The following is an 18,724-nucleotide window of genomic DNA, read 5'->3' as shown; positions in this document are numbered from 1 at the left end:
AGTCAGAGCCACATATTAAAAGCTAAAACACCTCTATGTGGACTATACTACGATTGATCTCCATTTATTTTTAAATAAAGGAAGATGACAACAATTTAGCACAGGAGTTGGATATTTTTCATGTGTGTGATACATCTGAAACATCCAACATTTCATAAACACCTTGTCATTCAACGAAAACAACAGCCGACATCCGTCACGGTCGTGTTGTGGAAGAAGCTGCTCAATAAAGATCAAACAAACAGGATCGGCTGTTCTCCGTGGTTTATTGTCAAAGTATTTCTCTGCAGAAAAAGGTTCATGCACAAGGCTAAGAATCAGAAGGAGGGACCCCGAACCCTTACAGCAGGGGTGTCAAACTCCAATTCACAGTGGGCCAAATTTAAAAACTGGGATAAAGTTGCAGCCAAACTCAATATCTACTAAAAAACAAAAAAAAAAGACTGCAAATGTGCATGTTTTCCCTTCTCTCCAGATGTGTAACGCTGAAACTTTTCAGTGCAGGTCCTTGTTCTTGTCGTGGTGTTTCTTATGTTTGATTCTTTGGTTACAGCCATGGTGGCTCTGCAGACGAGACCAACAGCTCTTTACCTTCATAAACAGATCATCTTCCTCCCACCACTGCTGAAAGATCCTGTCCTCCATCTTTCTTTGGGTCGTTTTTGGGGAGGGGTGGATTCAGTTTGTCTGCAGAGACTGGTAGCATGGATGCTCATGTTTGTCAACAGAAAAGTAGACGTGTATGTGCTTTATACTCGTGGGCCAGTTCTCAGAACCATGATATGATCTTGGGGGCCAAATATAATTACACCGCGGGCCAGATTTGGCCCACGGGCCGGAGTTTGACACCCCTGCCTTACAGTGATTCTCCTTTTAAGGAGGAGACAAAACACGGATAAGATAAAAAGAAACAAACAAAAAAAAAGCTGGACGGCGTTTTCAGACAGAAACAGCACTTTTCACACTCATCATTCTTCACCAACACACATGTAAGCAATAATGATTTGTCATCTCCTATCTATACAACACAGGATGCATGGGCCACACAATGCCTCTGTCTCTTCTGGAGTTATCTCACGTCATGCTGTAGCCTCACTCATTATCCCAGGCCGACTCAGCGACGTACAAACAGGACGATCATTTCAGGATGAGGGATGAGGTAACAGTCAGCAGGTTGGGTTTAAACAGTTTCAGACAGAAAACGCAGGATTCATGGTTGGCCTATTAAAGGTAAGGATTTATAAATTACAAGTATCCAAAATCCCTGTGACAGCCGCTCCTTCAAACGTTTACTTCATTGTAAAGTGATTATTTATGACGTTCCACTGTGTTATTTACAGCATTATGGTTCCCATCAACACATCTAAACAGAGCAGTGATAATAAGTTAGAAATTTCACTGGTAACGCGTGCTATTTATTTCAGTGTAGCCGCTCTCTCTATAATGAGAAGGTGAGTCATCATTCGCTTTAACATCAGCTGCTAGAGCCAGACTCTAATGACCCTGGATCAGGGGCCGTTCACAGTTGTATGGGGTATTGTTGCCTTCAAGTGCTCCTCATGAGATGCTCCTTTTGAATTCTGAACGTTGAGAACTTCAGAAACATTTGTTTTAATTGAAAGGTTTAATGTATAATTATCTGATGCTGACGTAGAGGCTTTTCCAGTCTGACAGTAGTTAAATACAGTGTGGAAATGCAGATTCCTTGTTATTTCCTACAATCAAAGACACTGATACAGCCCCATGTATCAACTCTGCCCTACTGCAAAAAAAAACATGGCTTTAAAGTTTGTTTACTGTCCCAACAAATGAATATTTTGCACACTGATGATGATGAAATTGGTTTACTAGTTTGCTTTTAATATTTTTTATCCAAATAAATCCTAACCTCTTTACTTTCAGACCCAAAATTGTGCATAAATCATGTTATTGGTGATTTTGTAGTGCAGTACCTGTGCCAGCTATTCAAAGATGCTGTAAAGAAAGCAGAGGCAGTAAAGTCGTGTGCTTCATATAATGGTGTACTTAATCATTTATCCAAGTGTTTATCTTTCTAAACACTCAAATGCTACCACATGAAAACAATAAAAAGTGCAATATGATTTTACTGTGTTACAATTTCCCAGATTGTCTTTGAAAAAATAAATGAAAACAATGTAAAGCCTGTAGACAATTTAATTTAAACTGTTTAACACATTATCATTTTAAATTAAACTTTTTTTACAAGTAAAATTTCAGAAAATAAATACTATAATTTGACCTTTACATTTATAAATGAATCAAACTTATCTTTACTTTGAAACTTCTTATATTTTGTTTGTTTTATATAGGCATTTTACATTTTTTATTTTTTTTAATGTTAGTTTAACTTTAGTTGTTTTATAATGTCTGACCTAATGCTTTATATTTATAGTAATGTAACTGACTTGTACTCTAGTATTTCAACTCAAATAAACAAATAAACCGCTTTGTTTATCAAAAAAGATCCGATTTTTCTGGTATCCCTTGAACGCAGCACGTGTGCAGTTCAGGGACCGCCCCGCGGGCCACGTCAGCCGTCACACTGTGTTTTACGAGCGCCTGACAGTTCGTCCAACCACAGCGGAGGTTTGTTGATACCCGCAGCTATCGGCTGAACTTTGCCTCATTGGCCCGTGTTTGTCTTCCTCCCCCCGGGGTCGCCTCTGGGAAAATTTGCATGTCCTTCAGCGCGGCGCACGCTTTGCTGCCTGGAGTTGAAGTGTTGACAAGAGTCAAATCAAGGTGAACTGCGGCTCGTGCTGCAGCTGCACGATGCTCACGGGTCCGAGAGGTCTGCTGTTGTAAAGGTGGTGAGTAGAGGTTCAATTCCCCTATTTGTCACTTTTATATCCTCTGGGGAAACCATTTAACGTAGTGTGCACGTGTCTCTGCTCTCTTATCACAGTTATTTATCAGTTGTTTTAGTTTAGTTTAGTTTAGTTTATTCACAAATACCACTTCAAACATAATATAATATAATACAGTATTTGGTTAGGTTGTTTTTTTAAAGCATGCTGTGGATGCATGGGAACCCTAACTGATGTTCAGACTCCTCCACCTCCATCTCCTCCATCAGCCCTGCAGAGAAACTCCGTCAATAACAAACATAATAATAATTATTATTATAACAATAATAATATTAATCACATTAATACTCGGACTGGCGACACAACTGCAACAGAAACAATAAAAAAGAAGAATTTAAAATGAATGATTGAAGCTTAAAGTGGAAACTAGTTCAACTTTGTCTCTTTGTGGTTGTTTTGAGTCTCTTTGTGGTTGTTTAGTGTCTCTTGGTAGTTGTTTTGTGTCTCTTTGTAGTTGTTTTGTGTCTCTTTGTGGTTGTTTTGAGTCTCTTTGTGGTTGTTTTGTGTCTCTTTGTAGTTGTTTTGAGTCTCTTTGTGGTTGTTTTGTGTCTCTTTGTAGTTGTTTTGTCTCTTTATAGTCGTTTTGTGTCTCTTTGTAGTTGTTTTGAGTCTCTTTGTGGTTGTTTTGTGTCTCTTTGTAGTTGTTTTGAGTCTCTTTGTAGTCGTTTTGTCTCTTTATAGTCGTTTTGTGTCTCTTTGTAGTTGTTTTGAGTCTCTTTGTAGTTGTTTTGAGTCTCTTTGTGGTTGTTTTGTGTCTCTTTGTGGTTGTTTTGTGTCTGTAGTTGTTTTGAGTCTCTTTGTAGTTGTTTTGTGTCTCTTTGTAGTTATTTTGAGTCTCTTTGTGTTTGTTTTGAGTCTCTTTGTAGTCGTTTTGTCTCTTTATAGTCGTTTTGTGTCTCTTTGTAGTTGTTTTGAGTCTCTTTGTAGTTGTTTTGTGTCTCTGTAGTTGTTTTGTGTCTCTTTGTGGTTGTTTTGTGTCTCTTTGTGGTTGTTTTGAGTCTTTTTGTAGTTATTTTGTCTCTCCTTGTAGTTGTTTTGAGTCTCTTTGTGATTGTTTTGTGTCTCTGTGAAGTCTCTTTGTAGTTGTTTTGAGTCTCTTTGTAGTTGTTTTGTGTCTCTTTGTAGTTGTTTTGTGTCTCTTTTTGTGTCTCTTTGTAGTTGTTTTGTGTCTCTTGGAAGTTGTTTTGAGTCCCTTTGTGGTTGTTTTGTGTCTCTTTGTAGTTGTTATGTGTCTCTGTGTTTTCTTGTGTCTCTTTGTAGCTGTATTGTGTCTCTTTGTGGTTGTTTTGAGTCTCTTTGTTTGATTAGGTTGTTTTTTCCAAGCATGCTGTGGATATGGGTCCATGTTTTTTTCTACAAGCATGGGAACATACACTGATGTTCAGACTCCTCCATCTCCCCCCACAGCCTAAAAACAACCTGCTGCAGAGACCCTGTTATTCCTGAACATCAACACCATGACAGGTGACATGGTGGTCTGGAGGGGTCTGACCTTGATGAAGCAGGCGGCCAGCAGAGCCCCACCGGGCGGCCTGCACAGCACCGGGAACCAGAGGCTGGTAAACTTCCATCACGCTGCCGGATCAGCAAGGGTGAGCAAGTCAGCCGTGATTTGTCCGTCATGCACCTTCAGAGCCGGGTAGAGTTTCACAAACATGCAACCCAGATTCCTCCTGAGTCTGTTTGGGCCACCATCACCTCATGAGCACCCACAACAGAGGGCAGGGCTGTGAGGCAGATGCTGCTGCCACAGAGGACACAGTCGAAGTCTGGTAGAGGTCTTTATTGGCAAAGAATATGTGTTTCCAACAGAGTTTTGTACTTTGCTGGAAAGTAAAGCTTCCAAAAGGACATTTTGACCTGTTGGTGTCAACATTTTGGGCTTGTGATTCCACAAAATGAACCAGTGCCAACAAGAAGTTTGCATAGATCCACCAACGTGTGATTTTCCCCTTCAAACTTTTCTGATTGGTTTCATTTGAATAATTAATAAAGAAATGGGTTTTCTCAGGAGGGGGGCTGGAGTCTCCTTTAGAGAGAGGGGGAGAAGTTCAGCCACCCATGAGGAACTCGGAGTAGAGCCGCTGCTCCTTTGTGTTGAAAGGAGCCAGTTGAGGTGGTGCGGGCATCTAGTGGCTGGCCTCCTCCCAGCTGGCACGTCCAGCTGGGAGGAGGCCTCGGGGAAGACCCAGGACTAGGTGGAGAGATTAGATCTCCACACTGGCCTGGGAACGCCTCGGTATCCCCCAGTTAGAGCTGGTTAATGTGGCCCGGGAAAGGGAAGTATGGGGTCCCCTGCTAAAGCTGCTGCCCCCGCGACCCAACCCCGGATAAGAGGTTGAAGATGAGATAAAGTGGTAAAACAGTCCCATAGTTCACCCTCAAGCTGATGCTATATCCTTACAGCACAGTGAGACAAAGAAAAGGTCATGTCATACTTCGCAAAATGTTGAACTATTCCTTCAACACCTGCTCATGTGACTCCTGTTTTGTCATCCAGAAGACGTTCACCAAACCTCCAGAGGTCTGCGTCCACCGAGCCAGAGCAGCTCAGCTTCCCAGATACTCCACCATGGGAGCGTGCTTCAGTACCTGTTTCATTGGAAGTGTGACCGGCGGACAGGAGAACCGTTGTGGAAGAACCAGCACTAAATGTCTGAAGCATCACAGGAACTGGACACACCAAGTGTTCTCTGGACAAACGCGGCCATTTAACCAGGACAACTCCACAGTGGGCCGTCTGACACCGGAGGACGTTGGTAAAGCAGGAAACACCAAGACAACAGACGTCAAGCAACATAAGCAAGTGGTATCCACTCTGACGCTTTTATTTATCAGTGTGTGAATGATATTCATCAATATTTCAATGTCGCGGTTATTGCAAAGGGTCATTTTATTGGTCTTTTGTCCTTCAAGTGTAGTTCTGTTCTTGTTTTTCAGCTCAGTGAAAAAGCCAGAGAGAGGAAGGTGCCCGTCACACGGATAGGAAGGCTGATGAATTTTGGAGGTATGTGTTTGCTGCTGCTGCTGGAGTCGCTCCAGAAGCAGGTGTTGGGAAAGTGTGAAGCAGAACACATGCTCGGGTAAAACCGTCAACAATTCAATGAATGGGTACAATTTAAAAAAACCAAACCAAAACAACATCAACACGTATTGGCTTGCGCCTTCCTCAGGGTGTATAGCAGACACACGTTGGTCATCTCATCTCATCTTCAACTGGGGTCGGGTCGCGGGGGCAGCAGCTCCAGCAGGGGACCCCAAACTTCCCTTTCCCGGGCCATGTTAACCAGCTCTAACTGGGGGATCCCGAGGCGTTCCCAGGCCAGTGTGGAGATATAATCTCTCCACCTAGTCCTGGCTCTTCCCCGAGGCCCCCTCCCAGCTGGACGTGCCTGGAACACCTCCCTAGGGAGGCGCCCAGGGTTCATCCTTACTAGATGATCCTGAACCACCTCAACTGGCTCCTTTCAACGCAAAGGAGCAGCGGCTCTACTCCGAGTTCCTCACGGATGGCTGAACTTCTCCCCCTCTCGCTAAGGGAGACTCCAGCCACCCTCCTGAGAAAACCCATTTCGGCCGCTTGTACCCGCGACCTCGTTCTTTCGGTCATGACCCAGCTTTCATGACCATAGGTGAGGGTAGGAACCAAGATTGACCGGTAGATCGAGAGCTTTGCCTTCCAGCTCAGCTCTCTTTTCGTCACAACGGTGCGGTATAAAGACCACACGTTTGTGGTCTTTATAATTTGTACCCATTAAAATAAAGGGTTTTTTAACTTTTTTCACTTTTTTTTTGGATGTGTTTGCAAGATCACCGGTGGTTTGAGGGACACCAGCAGTGCTCCTGTGGTCCTGTTGTTAAAACACCAGACATGTTGCTCTACTGTCACAGGTGTGGGATTTTGTTTAAGACAATTTTATCTCGTTTTTCAACTTTACTGACCCTTTTAGTTTTATAGCCCCTTTTTAGTTGAGCTTTTATGTTGTTATTATTCATTAAAAGCGCCCTTTGGAGTATTAAATGCAGGGGTTTCTCATCCAAAACACATCGTGTGTGTGAGGAAAGTGTTGAAATAATATACTTCCTCATAAAACACGAGCGAAGCAGATTTTGATTCTTAGAAACACTTTGAGACCAGCGTTGTTTACGTCCATGTTCACTTCCTCTCCCCTGCCCTCGCTGGTGCTTTGCTTGGTTAGCAGGACAAAAGGAAACACTGCTCCATAAACGCTGCTAGTGTTCGAAATCTGCACAGTGTACTTTTTAAGTTATAGTTAATTTTTAGAGTAAAAGTATGATTTTAATGTTCAGAATAGGTTTTCTGTACATTAGACAATTTGTTGATCGATTGAATTCGCAACTATTTCGAGTCATTGTTGGTTTCATCTTGTTAAATATGATTTTTTTCTGTTGTTCGGACTTTTTAGAGTCGAAATGATTGAGAGAATAGGCAGCAGATGAATCAATAACATTAGTCGAAGCCCTTCTGTGCATGTTTCTGAACTAACTTAAAGTTACGCTCACTGTACAAATACGATGACCCAGAATCTGGATGTCTGGCATTCATTAATTCAAGAAGATTTGGATGATTTTAAATGGTCTCTGGCATTTTCTCAGCTATCTTTCCAAATATTTTTGACATGAGTTGTGCAAACAAGTTGTGCAAATGTCATTGGCAGCGTCGGTGCTTCCTCTAGAGCAAAAAGAGCTCATGGGAGACTTACGAGGCGCTCTGCAGGATGTCAACACAGCAGAGCTGATGTGAAGTCCGTGCTTCTGAAGTGATTTATTTGAGAGCGTTTGCATTGATGAACTGGGTCACCAGTTGTGGAGAGCCTGAGTCAGACTGTGGGTGCTGATACAATGTCAATAGTGGGGGAAATGTTTCGGGGACTTGCCAGAGTATCATGCTTATAAAAAAAAAACGCTTTGTCAGCAAAGGGCAGCACACTTCATAGTAGTAGTAGTATCAGTTTCTTCCTCTTCTCTCTTGGCCCTAAATGGCCCTTGAGCTCCCACAGGCTCTGAGTGTTGCCCTGATAAATCAGACTTTGGTTACTGATTGCTGTTATCACGTCCTTTGTTGTTGCTCCTGTTATCAAGGCATTGGTAAAGGTAACACTGTGGGCATTCATAAAAAAAAAAGAAAAACAAGTGCCAGATTGATTCTGTTAACATCCTTTTTTAAATAGTTCCTGTAAATCCAGAGAAAGTTTGTGAATGTTGTACGTTCGTTTCTTTTTGCAGGTCTGGCGGTCGGACTCGGCATCGGGGCGATCGCTGAAGTGGCCAAGAAGAGTTTAAAACCCCAACAACAGCAAGGTGATAAAAGGGAGATGGTTGTGTAACTGCTGCCGTGTTCAGGTTTTAATCACGTTAGCACTATAAGGGCGAACATGACACCTGTTCATATTGAGGCTCCAGTCACTATGAAGTAACTCGGTCTCGCATATCATTTAAACGAGAGGACAGAATTGGCTTCAAATATGAGATTATTAACAATATATTTGTTTTCATTGGTTCACATTACTCTAAGGGCGCACTCACACTGTCCTTCCGGACCGCGACCAGGGCTTTAGGGTACTTGTCCCCCCTCCCTCTCCCCCCGCGCCCCAGCCCCGTTTGTACTCACACTGCCTGGGCCTCGGCCAATACTTCTTGCTGTCCATACGTCATCACCCCGTAACACGTCACACGCATTGATCGCGTGTGTGTGGCTTTGTTTACAAATCTTTCCACAGACCTCGGAGTTTTTGTGCGTCTTGTCGACTGTTTTTGAATATTTTCATCCGACCAAATCTGCAGTAAACACTCCACCTCAGCATCACACCAACATGAACCTTTCACCACCATTGTTGTTGTTGTTAAATGTCTGCGCATGGTCCCTCCTTCTATTTACATGTCCGAACAGGCGCACATAACGATACTGCCGTAGGGCTCGTGCTCGTGCTCGTACACGTGCGCACGCTCGTGCTCGTACATGTGCAAACGGCTCCGCTAAAGCCCACCTCTTTCAAGCCGTGGACGGCCCGCTGGCCGCAGTTGAACGCGGAGCGGGTGCACTCACACTGCTTAAAGGTACTAGGCTTTAGCTGAAAAAACGGTTTTGGCCCCGGCCAGAAGGACAGTGTGAGTACGCTCTAAGAGCTAGAAATCAGTTCATCTAACTGGGGTGCAACAAATGTAAACATGTCACAGGATATATAATCATTATTTTTACACCATAACCACACTTTGTTTTTAATTTTTCCCTATTTTGGGATCCTCAAACAGGAAAGCTAACAACGAAAGGCATGTGTGTGAGGCTTCATTTGAAAGGTAACATCTAGTTTCTGATTTTTTTTAGCATTTGGCTAAAACTCAATCTAAACGACATCAGTTTAACTCTAAACTTTTTGGGGTTTTGTCATAATAAGCCATATTTACACATATGTAACTAGGAAATACTTTATGCCAGATCTATTCAGTTCACCGCAGACCTTCTACATCGTGTCAACCACACCTGTAGAAAAGTCCAGACCTCTATGACTAACTTTATTGGAGCTAGGGAGTTTTTATTTTGTAGTGTCACTGAAAAGACACTGTACTATAAAACTATATAGTTAGTTAATTTGAAACTAAGGAGAGTGAGGACAAAAATGTGTACCATGAATCCTGTCACACGCCGAGGGATGCTGATATGGATCAAATGGATTTAAGAGATAAGTGGTTTGGTTTGAGCTACATCCAATCAGCAACCGGGTAAATCTCAGGGGACAAAAGAGGCCCTGCGTCCGATAGGGCCTCTTCCTACTCAGACAAACGGCCTCCTGAGCGACTCACATGCAAACTAGGGGCGTTTTTGGCAAGACCGACCCCTCATTCAGGGTAGTCGACCGTAGTGGAAACACACCTAATGTTAACACTACTGCTAGATTGACTTCTGATAGATGTAGCCTAAACATAATATCCACTGTATGTGATAATGATGTGGGTTTTTTTTTCAGGTAATAAAAAGTCCATTCTGGACTCGAGCGCCTTCCTCTCTGAAGCCAACGCTCAAAGAATCGTCCGGACTCTTTGCAAAGTCCGAGGTGCTGCTCTAAAAATTGGACAGATGCTCAGTATTCAAGGTGAGCTAGTATCAAAAATGTCACATAAAGAAAATTATCTTCAGTCAGACGGTACAAACTGATATCACACCACAAACACACACGTGCTGCTAAGGCTCGTTATGGACAGTGAATGTATCAGTGTGCACATAAAGGTTCAGCTTTAGGTTCAACTGGAGCTCCAGCTTCCCCACCAGACTTCATCATGTTTCTGATTCAGACTCACTGGCAAACAAACAAGAGCCCCTCAGCATTAGGGGAAATGTCACCACCTAAAATAAGCCACGGGCCAGCTGAACACAATAGGTGCCATTCCAGTTGAGTTATTGTGGGCTCAACTGACACTTTAAACATCCACAGCCCCGGTTCGTGGCGCTCATGAGCCCATTTCACGCATGCTCTGCAAAGCCGAAATTATCTAGATATTACCCGGCAGAGCTCTATCTGAGGACACGAATGTACGAATCAGTCAGACCGGACATCAAACCGACTTTACTCTGTCTGCCTTCTAGTACGAAGTCTGTGTGCCCATGTGAGAATAGCGGAGGTCATTGTCCGGTGAATTATCAGCTGGCGAGTGGAAGCGTTGATGAGGTTCTATCGTGTGAAACCAGAATAAAACAGAAATGTCTGATTGGAGAGACGTCAAGATTCGGGAACTTCTGTGGTTAAGGACTGACGCCGAAATAGTGCGACAAAGTCAAGAAATGGGAAGAGACTCGGTTGATTGTGACCAAATTTTGAAGCTGCTACTCGGCCACGGTGTAATCTGTGAGAAAACGACTTTGTTTTATCATTAAAGTCGCAACATTAGTGGTGGAAAGTAACTAGTTACATTAACTCATGTACTATACTTAAGTACAGTTTCGAGGTACTTTATACTTCACTACATTTCAGTATTCAGAGTCCAATATTGTACTTTTTACCGCCCTACATGTATAGGAATAATTTAAACTGATAATTGCAGATTCAGATTAATAACAGTAATCAACTTAAATTATATTGTCACTCTCAAAATTGAGGACAAATGTTATTGATTACACAAGCTACCCAGCAGATAAAATGTATAAAGTTGTTCAACCTTTACCATAAGCAACATTAAAGTTCCGTACACATGAATTAATGCCTAAATGATTATACTGATATAATATTCTGAAATGAGCCATTTTGCATAATAAGTACTTTTGTATTTTGAGTATATTTTGATACCAGTAATTTGACTTTAAGAAATACTTAATCCTCACAATGATCATTTTTATGTAAATTACTCAACCTGTGTTACCTTGAATTTAAAAAAACAAAGGTTCACGTTTAAACAAAGAATCCAAAAACAGAGAAAATTTGTTTTGTGCAGTAAGTAAAAAGCGCCTGTGTGGAAACTTAAAGTGTAATTCCGGCACAAAATCATCCCATGGTCTTTTTCGGCACTTACACACATTAAATAACCAATCCAGACAGTTTTTTTCGTGTAACAACAGAGAAATCTGGTAGAGACGCGAACAGACGGAAGTGACTAACACTGATTAGCTCGGGGCAGCACGGTGAAGACATAAAAACGTCTTTTTTAACCACTAATACTGCTGAAAATAACACCAAACCTCTACAGTAGCATGAAAAGAGTCCTTACACATAAAACGAAGCACCAACAGCGTAGTTAGTGAACCCAGAGTTTATTAAAAGAGTGTTTTGAAAAGCTTAACTACTGGCCCCGGTACCAGCTCCTCTCATAGTAAAGTCCATTCACGTGGATTACCAAAGTCAATCCAACAGGAAGGAGCCCATTGGTGCTTTGTTTTATGTGTAGGGACTCTTCTCATGCTGCTGTAGAGGTTTGGTGTTATTCTGAGCAGTATTAGTGGTTAAAAAAGCTGTTTTCATGCCTTCACCGTACTGCCCCAAGCTAATCAGTGTTAGCCACGTCCCGCTGTTAGCGACTCTCCCGGATTTCTCTGTTAATAGTTCATACATGGAAAAAACGTCTCAATGGCTTATTTGATCTTTGTAAGTGCCAAAGAAAAAGCACGGGATGATTTTATACCGGAATTACACTTTAATTTTCTCTGTTTTGGGGTTTTTCGTTCATGGAAGCAGAATATTTTCACGGATTTCTCTTTCAGAAAAACAGATGCTGCACTCTGTTGAATGTACTGATAATACACAGACGGTTTTAAACAATGCATGCATAACAGCTGGTCCACCGGTGAGTATTATCACTTTGGTCTCTCTCTCTCAGATGACGCCTTCATTAACCCCCAGTTGGCCAAAATCTTCGAGCGCGTGCGACAGAGCGCAGACTTCATGCCCCCTAAGCAGATGATGGTACGGTACGGAGATCCGTAGTGAATGAGACAAACTCATTAAACTCAAGTTAAGATGCACTGACACCGAGTTGAGACGACACTGAGTCTCTTTTCTCTGCAGAAAGCCATCAGCAGTGACCTCGGTCCGAACTGGCGAGACAAACTGGAGTACTTTGAGGAGAAGCCGTTTGCAGCGGCGTCTATCGGTCAGGTGCATTCAGCGAGACTGAAGGACGGCAGAGAGGTCGCCATGAAGATTCAGGTGAGGGGAGTGTTTGCACAGAGATAAAACACAAAACTCTAACACGATGATGCGACAAAAATTTACACAATCACATCTGTTCATTCAGTACCCTGGAGTGGCCAAGAGTATCGACAGCGACGTGAATAATATCATGACTGCTCTGAGTTTAAGCAACGTGCTGCCCGAAGGTAACATTGTTTTTTATCATTTCTATGATAACAGCTGCTATTGCACCTCCGCTGTTGTCGATACATTTACCCACACAAGCTGCTTGAATGTCCTGGTTTTCAGCCTTTGAACATTCGCCCTCCTTTAACAGGTCTGTTTCCTGAGCACCTTATTGAGGTCATGAGCCGAGAGCTGGCGCTGGAGTGTGATTACATAAGAGAGGCCAAATGTGCCAGAAAATTCCAGTGAGTTGTTCACACTTGTTCTCACAACAACAGACTGACTTTGGGGTTCATTTCACAGTGGATTAGAGTGCGTACAACCTTTTTTTTCTGTCTTTCCCGACATGATTGGCAGTTTCAATACAAAGGTGGGAAAGGATCAGAGTGACAATAAGCTAACATAATCAAATCAAAGCTAACATCAAATAAATCAAACAATAACTAAGTGTGACAGAGTGCAACAGACATTGTGGTTAAACGTAGGTTTATACAATATACAACAATACGCACTGTGCAGTTTAGCAGCAGATTGAAATAAGACAAGTACAAACTGAATAAGTGATAAGGAGGGATAATTGAAACAGTCTTAAAAATGTAGCAGCATTTCCTACAGAACTAAGTTACAGTAAAGTGCGGTGAAGTGTAGTATATTGTTTATTCTTATTATTATTATATGTTTATTATTAACTGCGATGTCGAAAGGACCTGACGTGTTTTAAAAAAACAAAAACACTGACAGTGAGTGAGGGTCACGACTTCCTGTATCTGGCCTTCCTTGAAATTTTGGTTGGCTAAAGATTTTTTGGTGCACCAGTGCTTGGTCGACTATTTGGGGGCAGCCCTAGAAATAATGTAATATCAAAGCAACATTTATTCTTTAGCTGTCAAGTTGATAATGGCCGTGTTCTCCTGAGCAGGACAGGATAGTCGTAGGACGATACTGACCAGGACGCTCCTGACCAGGACGCTCCTGACCAGGATGCTCCTGACCAGGACGCTCCTGACCACGACGCTCCTGACCAGGACGCTCCTGCTGTTGATGCGTCTATTTATGTCGTAGTTTTGGAGTCGGCCTCTGATGTTTTTTTTTACTTTGTCGTTGCTGTTTGTGCGGCAGAGAGCTGCTGAAGGACCATCCATATTTCTATGTGCCTGATGTGATTGACGAGCTCAGCAGCCCGCACGTCCTCACCACGACGCTGGTGCCCGGTTTCCCTCTAGACCAGGCCACCGACCTCTCCCAGGAGCTCAGGAATGAGGTACGACCGCCGCAGACTCTGCACCGCCTACAGTACAGTTTGTATGTGTGCACTTCGACAGCTTTGGAAGTGTTCAAGGTGATGTGCCAAATGCAGAGACATGCCACCTTTTTTAAAACCCAGAACACTGTCAGCACAAGATTTTGGTGTCATAACGCACAATTCATCAGTTCATAATAATACATAATGTACATGGCGAACTGTTTTCTTTCTCCTCCTTTGCTTGTGCTAGATTTGTGAGCAAATCTTGATTTTGTGCTTGAGAGAGCTGTTTGAGTTCAGATACATGCAGACGGATCCAAACTGGTCCAACTTCTTCTTCGATCCACAAGCTCACAAGGTCAGTGTGCGTCGACCGCTTCATTAAATATGCACACTGTGGGTCCATTTGATATTTCCCCTTCCTCACCGAAACTGTTTTTCTGTTTCATGTCCTTAGGTTGCACTGTTGGATTTTGGAGCGACACGGGGATTCGATAAGAGTTTCACTGACACCTACATTGAGGCGAGGCGCTTTAGGAACCGTTTCTTTTACAGTATTTGTTCAGTTAATTGTTATTTTTTACAGGAAACGTATAACCGCATATAATTTCAACTTGTTATATCACAAAACTCTCCTGTTAGTGCACAAGATCTCATTAAAATATAAAACTAAGCTATAAATCCAGTCAATGCCTAAAGAGAGAACAGAACTGGTCTTGTTTGGTACGAGATCCATTCAACATACAATGTCATTACAAAGGGATGTTTCTTATCAAAAGAAGATATTGTAATTATAATTAAGTATGTGGTAAAATATGTTCTAATTACATGAAACATTTTTTTTAATAACATGAGAGGAATCTTGTTAAAATTAGAAACACATCACACATATTTCTGTCATGGTTGCAGCAGTATTGTTACGCAAACATGAGAGTTTTGCACACATTAAAGGCTTGAAATGCCCCAATTGTTTCATAGAAACCTACAAAATGCTTTATTTTCATTCAGGCAATCATGTCATTAGATCAGGACTAAATTTCACCTCGATTTCTCTCGTCAGGTCATTAACGAAGCTGCGAATAAGAACAGAGCGGGTGTCCTGCAGAGATCCAGAGAAATGAAGTTCCTCACAGGATTCGAGTCGAAGGTAATAAACACAAACCTCTTCACCATGAACCGTGAAATACTGATCACAGGTTCGTTTGGTTTAAGAGTGACCGTTAAAAAGCTGTTGAATTCTGTTAAAAGAAACATTGAGCGGAAACGTCACCTCTCTAAACCCAGCAGTGGAAAAAGTACTCTGATACTTTACTTAGTGAAAGTAACAATTTAAAATAATGTAGTGGAGTGGACGCATAGAGTAGATATTTGTTCTTAAAATACAGGCACCTGAAATATGTTCTGGAAATTGCCGCCTGTGACGTGTTTGAATGACAAACCTGCACCGTGGCTCTCTCCACTAAACATGAAACATCGTTTAATTAGAAATGTATGAATCAAAGATCAACCAACACAGTGTTCAATCACTTTGAAACACGAATCAGCATTTACTTGTTACTTATTTAAGTGGCTCTAAGTCTCGTCATCGACCTCTACTGGTGACCAGGACGAACTGCAGCTTCAACTTTATAAAGAAACACAATACAAATGTGTAGGAGAGATGGGAATTTATCACTCAAACTGGCAATAATGCTGCTTTGTCGAGCTGTACTTGGAAGTTTCCTTGAAAGAAAACTTTCTAGGATAAGTGATGACTTTGATACTAATTTAATTGATGACTCTAAAATTGCCCGTAGGTGTGAATGGTTGTCTGTCTCTGTGCGTCTCTATGTGCCCTGCGATAGACTGGCGTCCTGTCCAGGGTGTACCCCGCCTCACGCCCGTAGTAAGCTGGGATCGGCTCCAGCCCCCCGCGACCCCGACATTGACAAGCGGTTGAAGATGAATGAATGAATGCAGAAACAGACTCTTTTAGTCAGTCAAAATCAGGCCATGTGAACATATAGAAAATAGAGGATTCATTATAATCTTAACATCTATGGACGGTAAAGTTTCCAATAATAAATCCATAATTGCATTGAATTGAATTGTATTTAATTAGATTGGGGGAAAGAAATGATTCTGTTCTTTGTTTTACCTAAACTATAATTACTAACAACTTACAGATTCTTTCCAGGAAACTTTTTAGGGAATAATAATCCTGTAGAATAAAGTGGTGTTGGATCTGGATGTTTCTTACGACGTACAGCATGTCACAAAAAATGCAATATAACAAAATCCTGGTAAAAAATCTCCCAGAAAATGTCAAATTTTAAAATGGTGTATATATACACATATACATTTACATACACTCACCGGCCACTTTATTAGGTCCACCTTGCTAGTACCGGGTTGGACCCCCTTTTGCCTTCAGAACTGCTTTAATCCTTCGTGGCGTAGATTCAACGAGGTACTGGAAACCTTCCTCAGAGAGTTTGGTCCGTATTGACATGACGGCATCACGCAGTTGCTGCAGAAATGTCGGCTGCACATCCGTTGAACCGTTGATACAAGGCAGGATGGATCCATGCTTTCATGTTGTTCATGCCAAATTCTGACCGTGTGAAAGTCGCAGCAGAAATCGAGACTCATCAGACCAGGCGACGTTTTTCCGATCTACTATTGTCCAATTTGGGTGAGCCTGTGCGAATTGAAGCCTCAGTTTCCTGTTTTTAGCTGACAGGGTGTGGTCTTCTGCTGCTGTAGCCCGTCCGCCTCAAGGTTCGACGTGTTGTGTGTCCCCAGATGCTCTCCTGCATTCCTCTGTTGGAACCAGTGGATATTTAAGTTACTGTTGCCTTTCTATCAGCTCCAACCCGTCTGGCCATTCTCCTGATCTCTGGCATCAACAAGGCATTTGTGCCCACAGAACTGCCGCTCACTGGTTATTTTCTCTTTTTCGGTCCATTCTCTGTAAACCCTGGAGATGGTTGTGTGTGAAAATCCCAGTAGATCAGCAGTTTTGAATTACTCAGAGCAGCCCGTCTGGCACCAGCAACCACTCCCCGTTCAAAGTCACTTAAATCACCTTTCTTCCCCGTTCTGATGCTCGGTTAGAACTGAAGCAGCCCATCTTGACCATGTCTACATGCCTAAATGCATTGAGTTGCTGCCATGTGATTGGCTGATTAGAAATTTGCGTTAACAAGCAGTTGGACAGGTGTACCTAATAAAGTGGCCGGTGAGCGTATGTCAGGTCTCTCACCAGAACTGTCGTAGTATGTCCTAAAAATAAAATGTTTCATAAAAATGTCACAGCATACTAATTTAACAAAATGTCATAGTGTAGTACCGTACGTCATACTGTTTCCAGTTTTTACGCTAAGCTAACCTCTGGTCCACATCCGACTGTGACCCGTCTAACTCTCTAACGTAGAACTTTTGTCCTGTCGCCTAACTGCTGTGTCCTGTAATAAGTCGATGGAGAACGCCCACGTGGATGCAGTGATGATCCTCGGGGAGGCCTTCTCCTCCAAGGACCCCTTCGACTTTGGCGCCCAGAGCACCACCGAGCGCATCCACAGCCTCATCCCCGTGATGCTGAGGGAGAGACTCACGCCGCCTCCCGAGGAGACGTACTCCCTCCACCGCAAGATGGGCGGCTCCTTCCTCATCTGCTCCAAACTCAAAGCTAAAATCGCCTGCAGCAACATGTTCCAGCAGGCCTACGCCAACTACTGGAAGGACGGGCGCCCCGAGCCGACAAACTAGCTGAAGACTGGTCTGTTGAAACCAGGACTTTGTAGCCTTGTTTGTGGTATGTTGAACAATTTAACTCACACATTCAGAAGATATGTTTGTGCAATCTGGGCCGGATAACGTCCAGAAGTAGTTTTGTATTTGAACTCATCAGGTAAACCGATGAGTGTGTGAATCAGAAAAATGTCTGCCGATTAAGAACACTTTGATATGTCGCTCATTTTGACCAGGACTCCCATCCAAACTAATTATGTTTGAAGATGAATTGTACGTGTTGTATGAATTAATTTCGTTGTGTGCAACCTCTAATCGTGTCTGTCAGCTGAAATAAAATATACTCTGATAAAAAACAAATCAGCATCAAAGATTTGTACATTTCTAAGAATGCAGATAGTTAAGGGCGACTGTGGCTCAGTGACAGAGTGGGTCGTCCGCCATTCGAGAGATGGGCAGTTCGATCCCCAGCTCCCCTGGTCTGCATGTCGAAGTGTCTTTGGGCAAGACACTGAACCCCGAATTGCTCCCCGTGCTGTGCATGGGTGTGTAAATGTAGTGTGAATGATTAGATTAGATTAGATTAGATTAGATGGTATTTAGATGTCCACTGCCATCAGTGTGAATGTCTGTGTGAATGTGACAAACACTGTGAAAGTGCCTTGAGTAGTCAGAAGACTAGAAAGGCGCTCTATAAGTACTATAGCTCTATTTAACATTTACCTGTTATTTAAAGCAACAACAATAAACCTCAACCAACTGAAAGGGAAAAAAAAGTGAATTTGTAAAATGTGTGATTAATAATCAGAATTCTTGTGAAATAATCAACGATTACTGTCAAAATGATCAACCTGGGTCACAAATACAGAAAACAGAAAACATATTTCAGTATCAGGACTACTGCGGTCAAAAATCGTCTGCTGCTTCATAAATAAAACATCATTTATTGTGTGTAACGTAACAGCGTTTTCAGCAGCCCGATGGAAAAGTAGCCGACTCTGGGACTTCTGGTCATTTTTCTCCAGTTTAATAAACAAAGCTCAAGCGTGACCATTAAA

The 18,724-nt window shown here is 42.4% G+C and overlaps 2 protein-coding genes across 5 annotated transcripts in view; both read left to right on the top strand.

Annotated features, from left to right (window-relative positions):
- The window catches only part of LOC310955196 (putative deoxyribonuclease TATDN3), a 5,717-nt gene extending 4,829 nt beyond the window's left edge, over positions 1 to 888 (top strand). For all 3 annotated transcript variants that reach the window (XM_083924971.1, XM_083924970.1, XM_083924969.1), the window contains exon 10: positions 1 to 888. This exon is cut by the window's left edge and continues 256 nt beyond it. The gene's annotated coding sequence lies outside the window, so the exon portion shown is untranslated.
- A 1,721-nt stretch (positions 889 to 2,609) lies between these two features.
- coq8ab (coenzyme Q8A-b) lies at positions 2,610 to 17,986 on the top strand. 2 transcript variants are annotated; one of them, XM_083923693.1, is made up of 15 exons: positions 2,610 to 2,831; positions 4,296 to 4,480; positions 5,392 to 5,697; positions 5,829 to 5,895; positions 8,136 to 8,210; positions 9,875 to 10,000; positions 12,213 to 12,298; positions 12,401 to 12,541; positions 12,630 to 12,711; positions 12,843 to 12,936; positions 13,811 to 13,952; positions 14,185 to 14,292; positions 14,392 to 14,457; positions 14,995 to 15,081; positions 17,391 to 17,986. In XM_083923693.1, the coding sequence occupies exons 2-15, from the start codon at positions 4,346 to 4,348 to the stop codon at positions 17,682 to 17,684; spliced, it is 1,809 nt and encodes a 602-aa protein (XP_083779819.1). In that variant the 5' UTR covers positions 2,610 to 2,831; positions 4,296 to 4,345; the 3' UTR covers positions 17,685 to 17,986. The 2 variants fall into 2 exon arrangements, with proteins under 2 accessions (XP_083779819.1, XP_083779818.1); XM_083923692.1 differs by having other exon boundaries at positions 5,389 to 5,697.
- Positions 17,987 to 18,724: the final 738 nt, after the last annotated feature.

Source organism: Echiichthys vipera (genome assembly GCF_963691815.1).
Source record: "Echiichthys vipera genome assembly, chromosome: 12".
In the NCBI taxonomy this organism is placed as follows: Eukaryota; Metazoa; Chordata; class Actinopteri; order Perciformes; family Trachinidae; genus Echiichthys; species Echiichthys vipera.
Note: the sequence above shows the minus strand (reverse complement) of the source record. Positions and strands in the feature narration are given on the sequence as shown.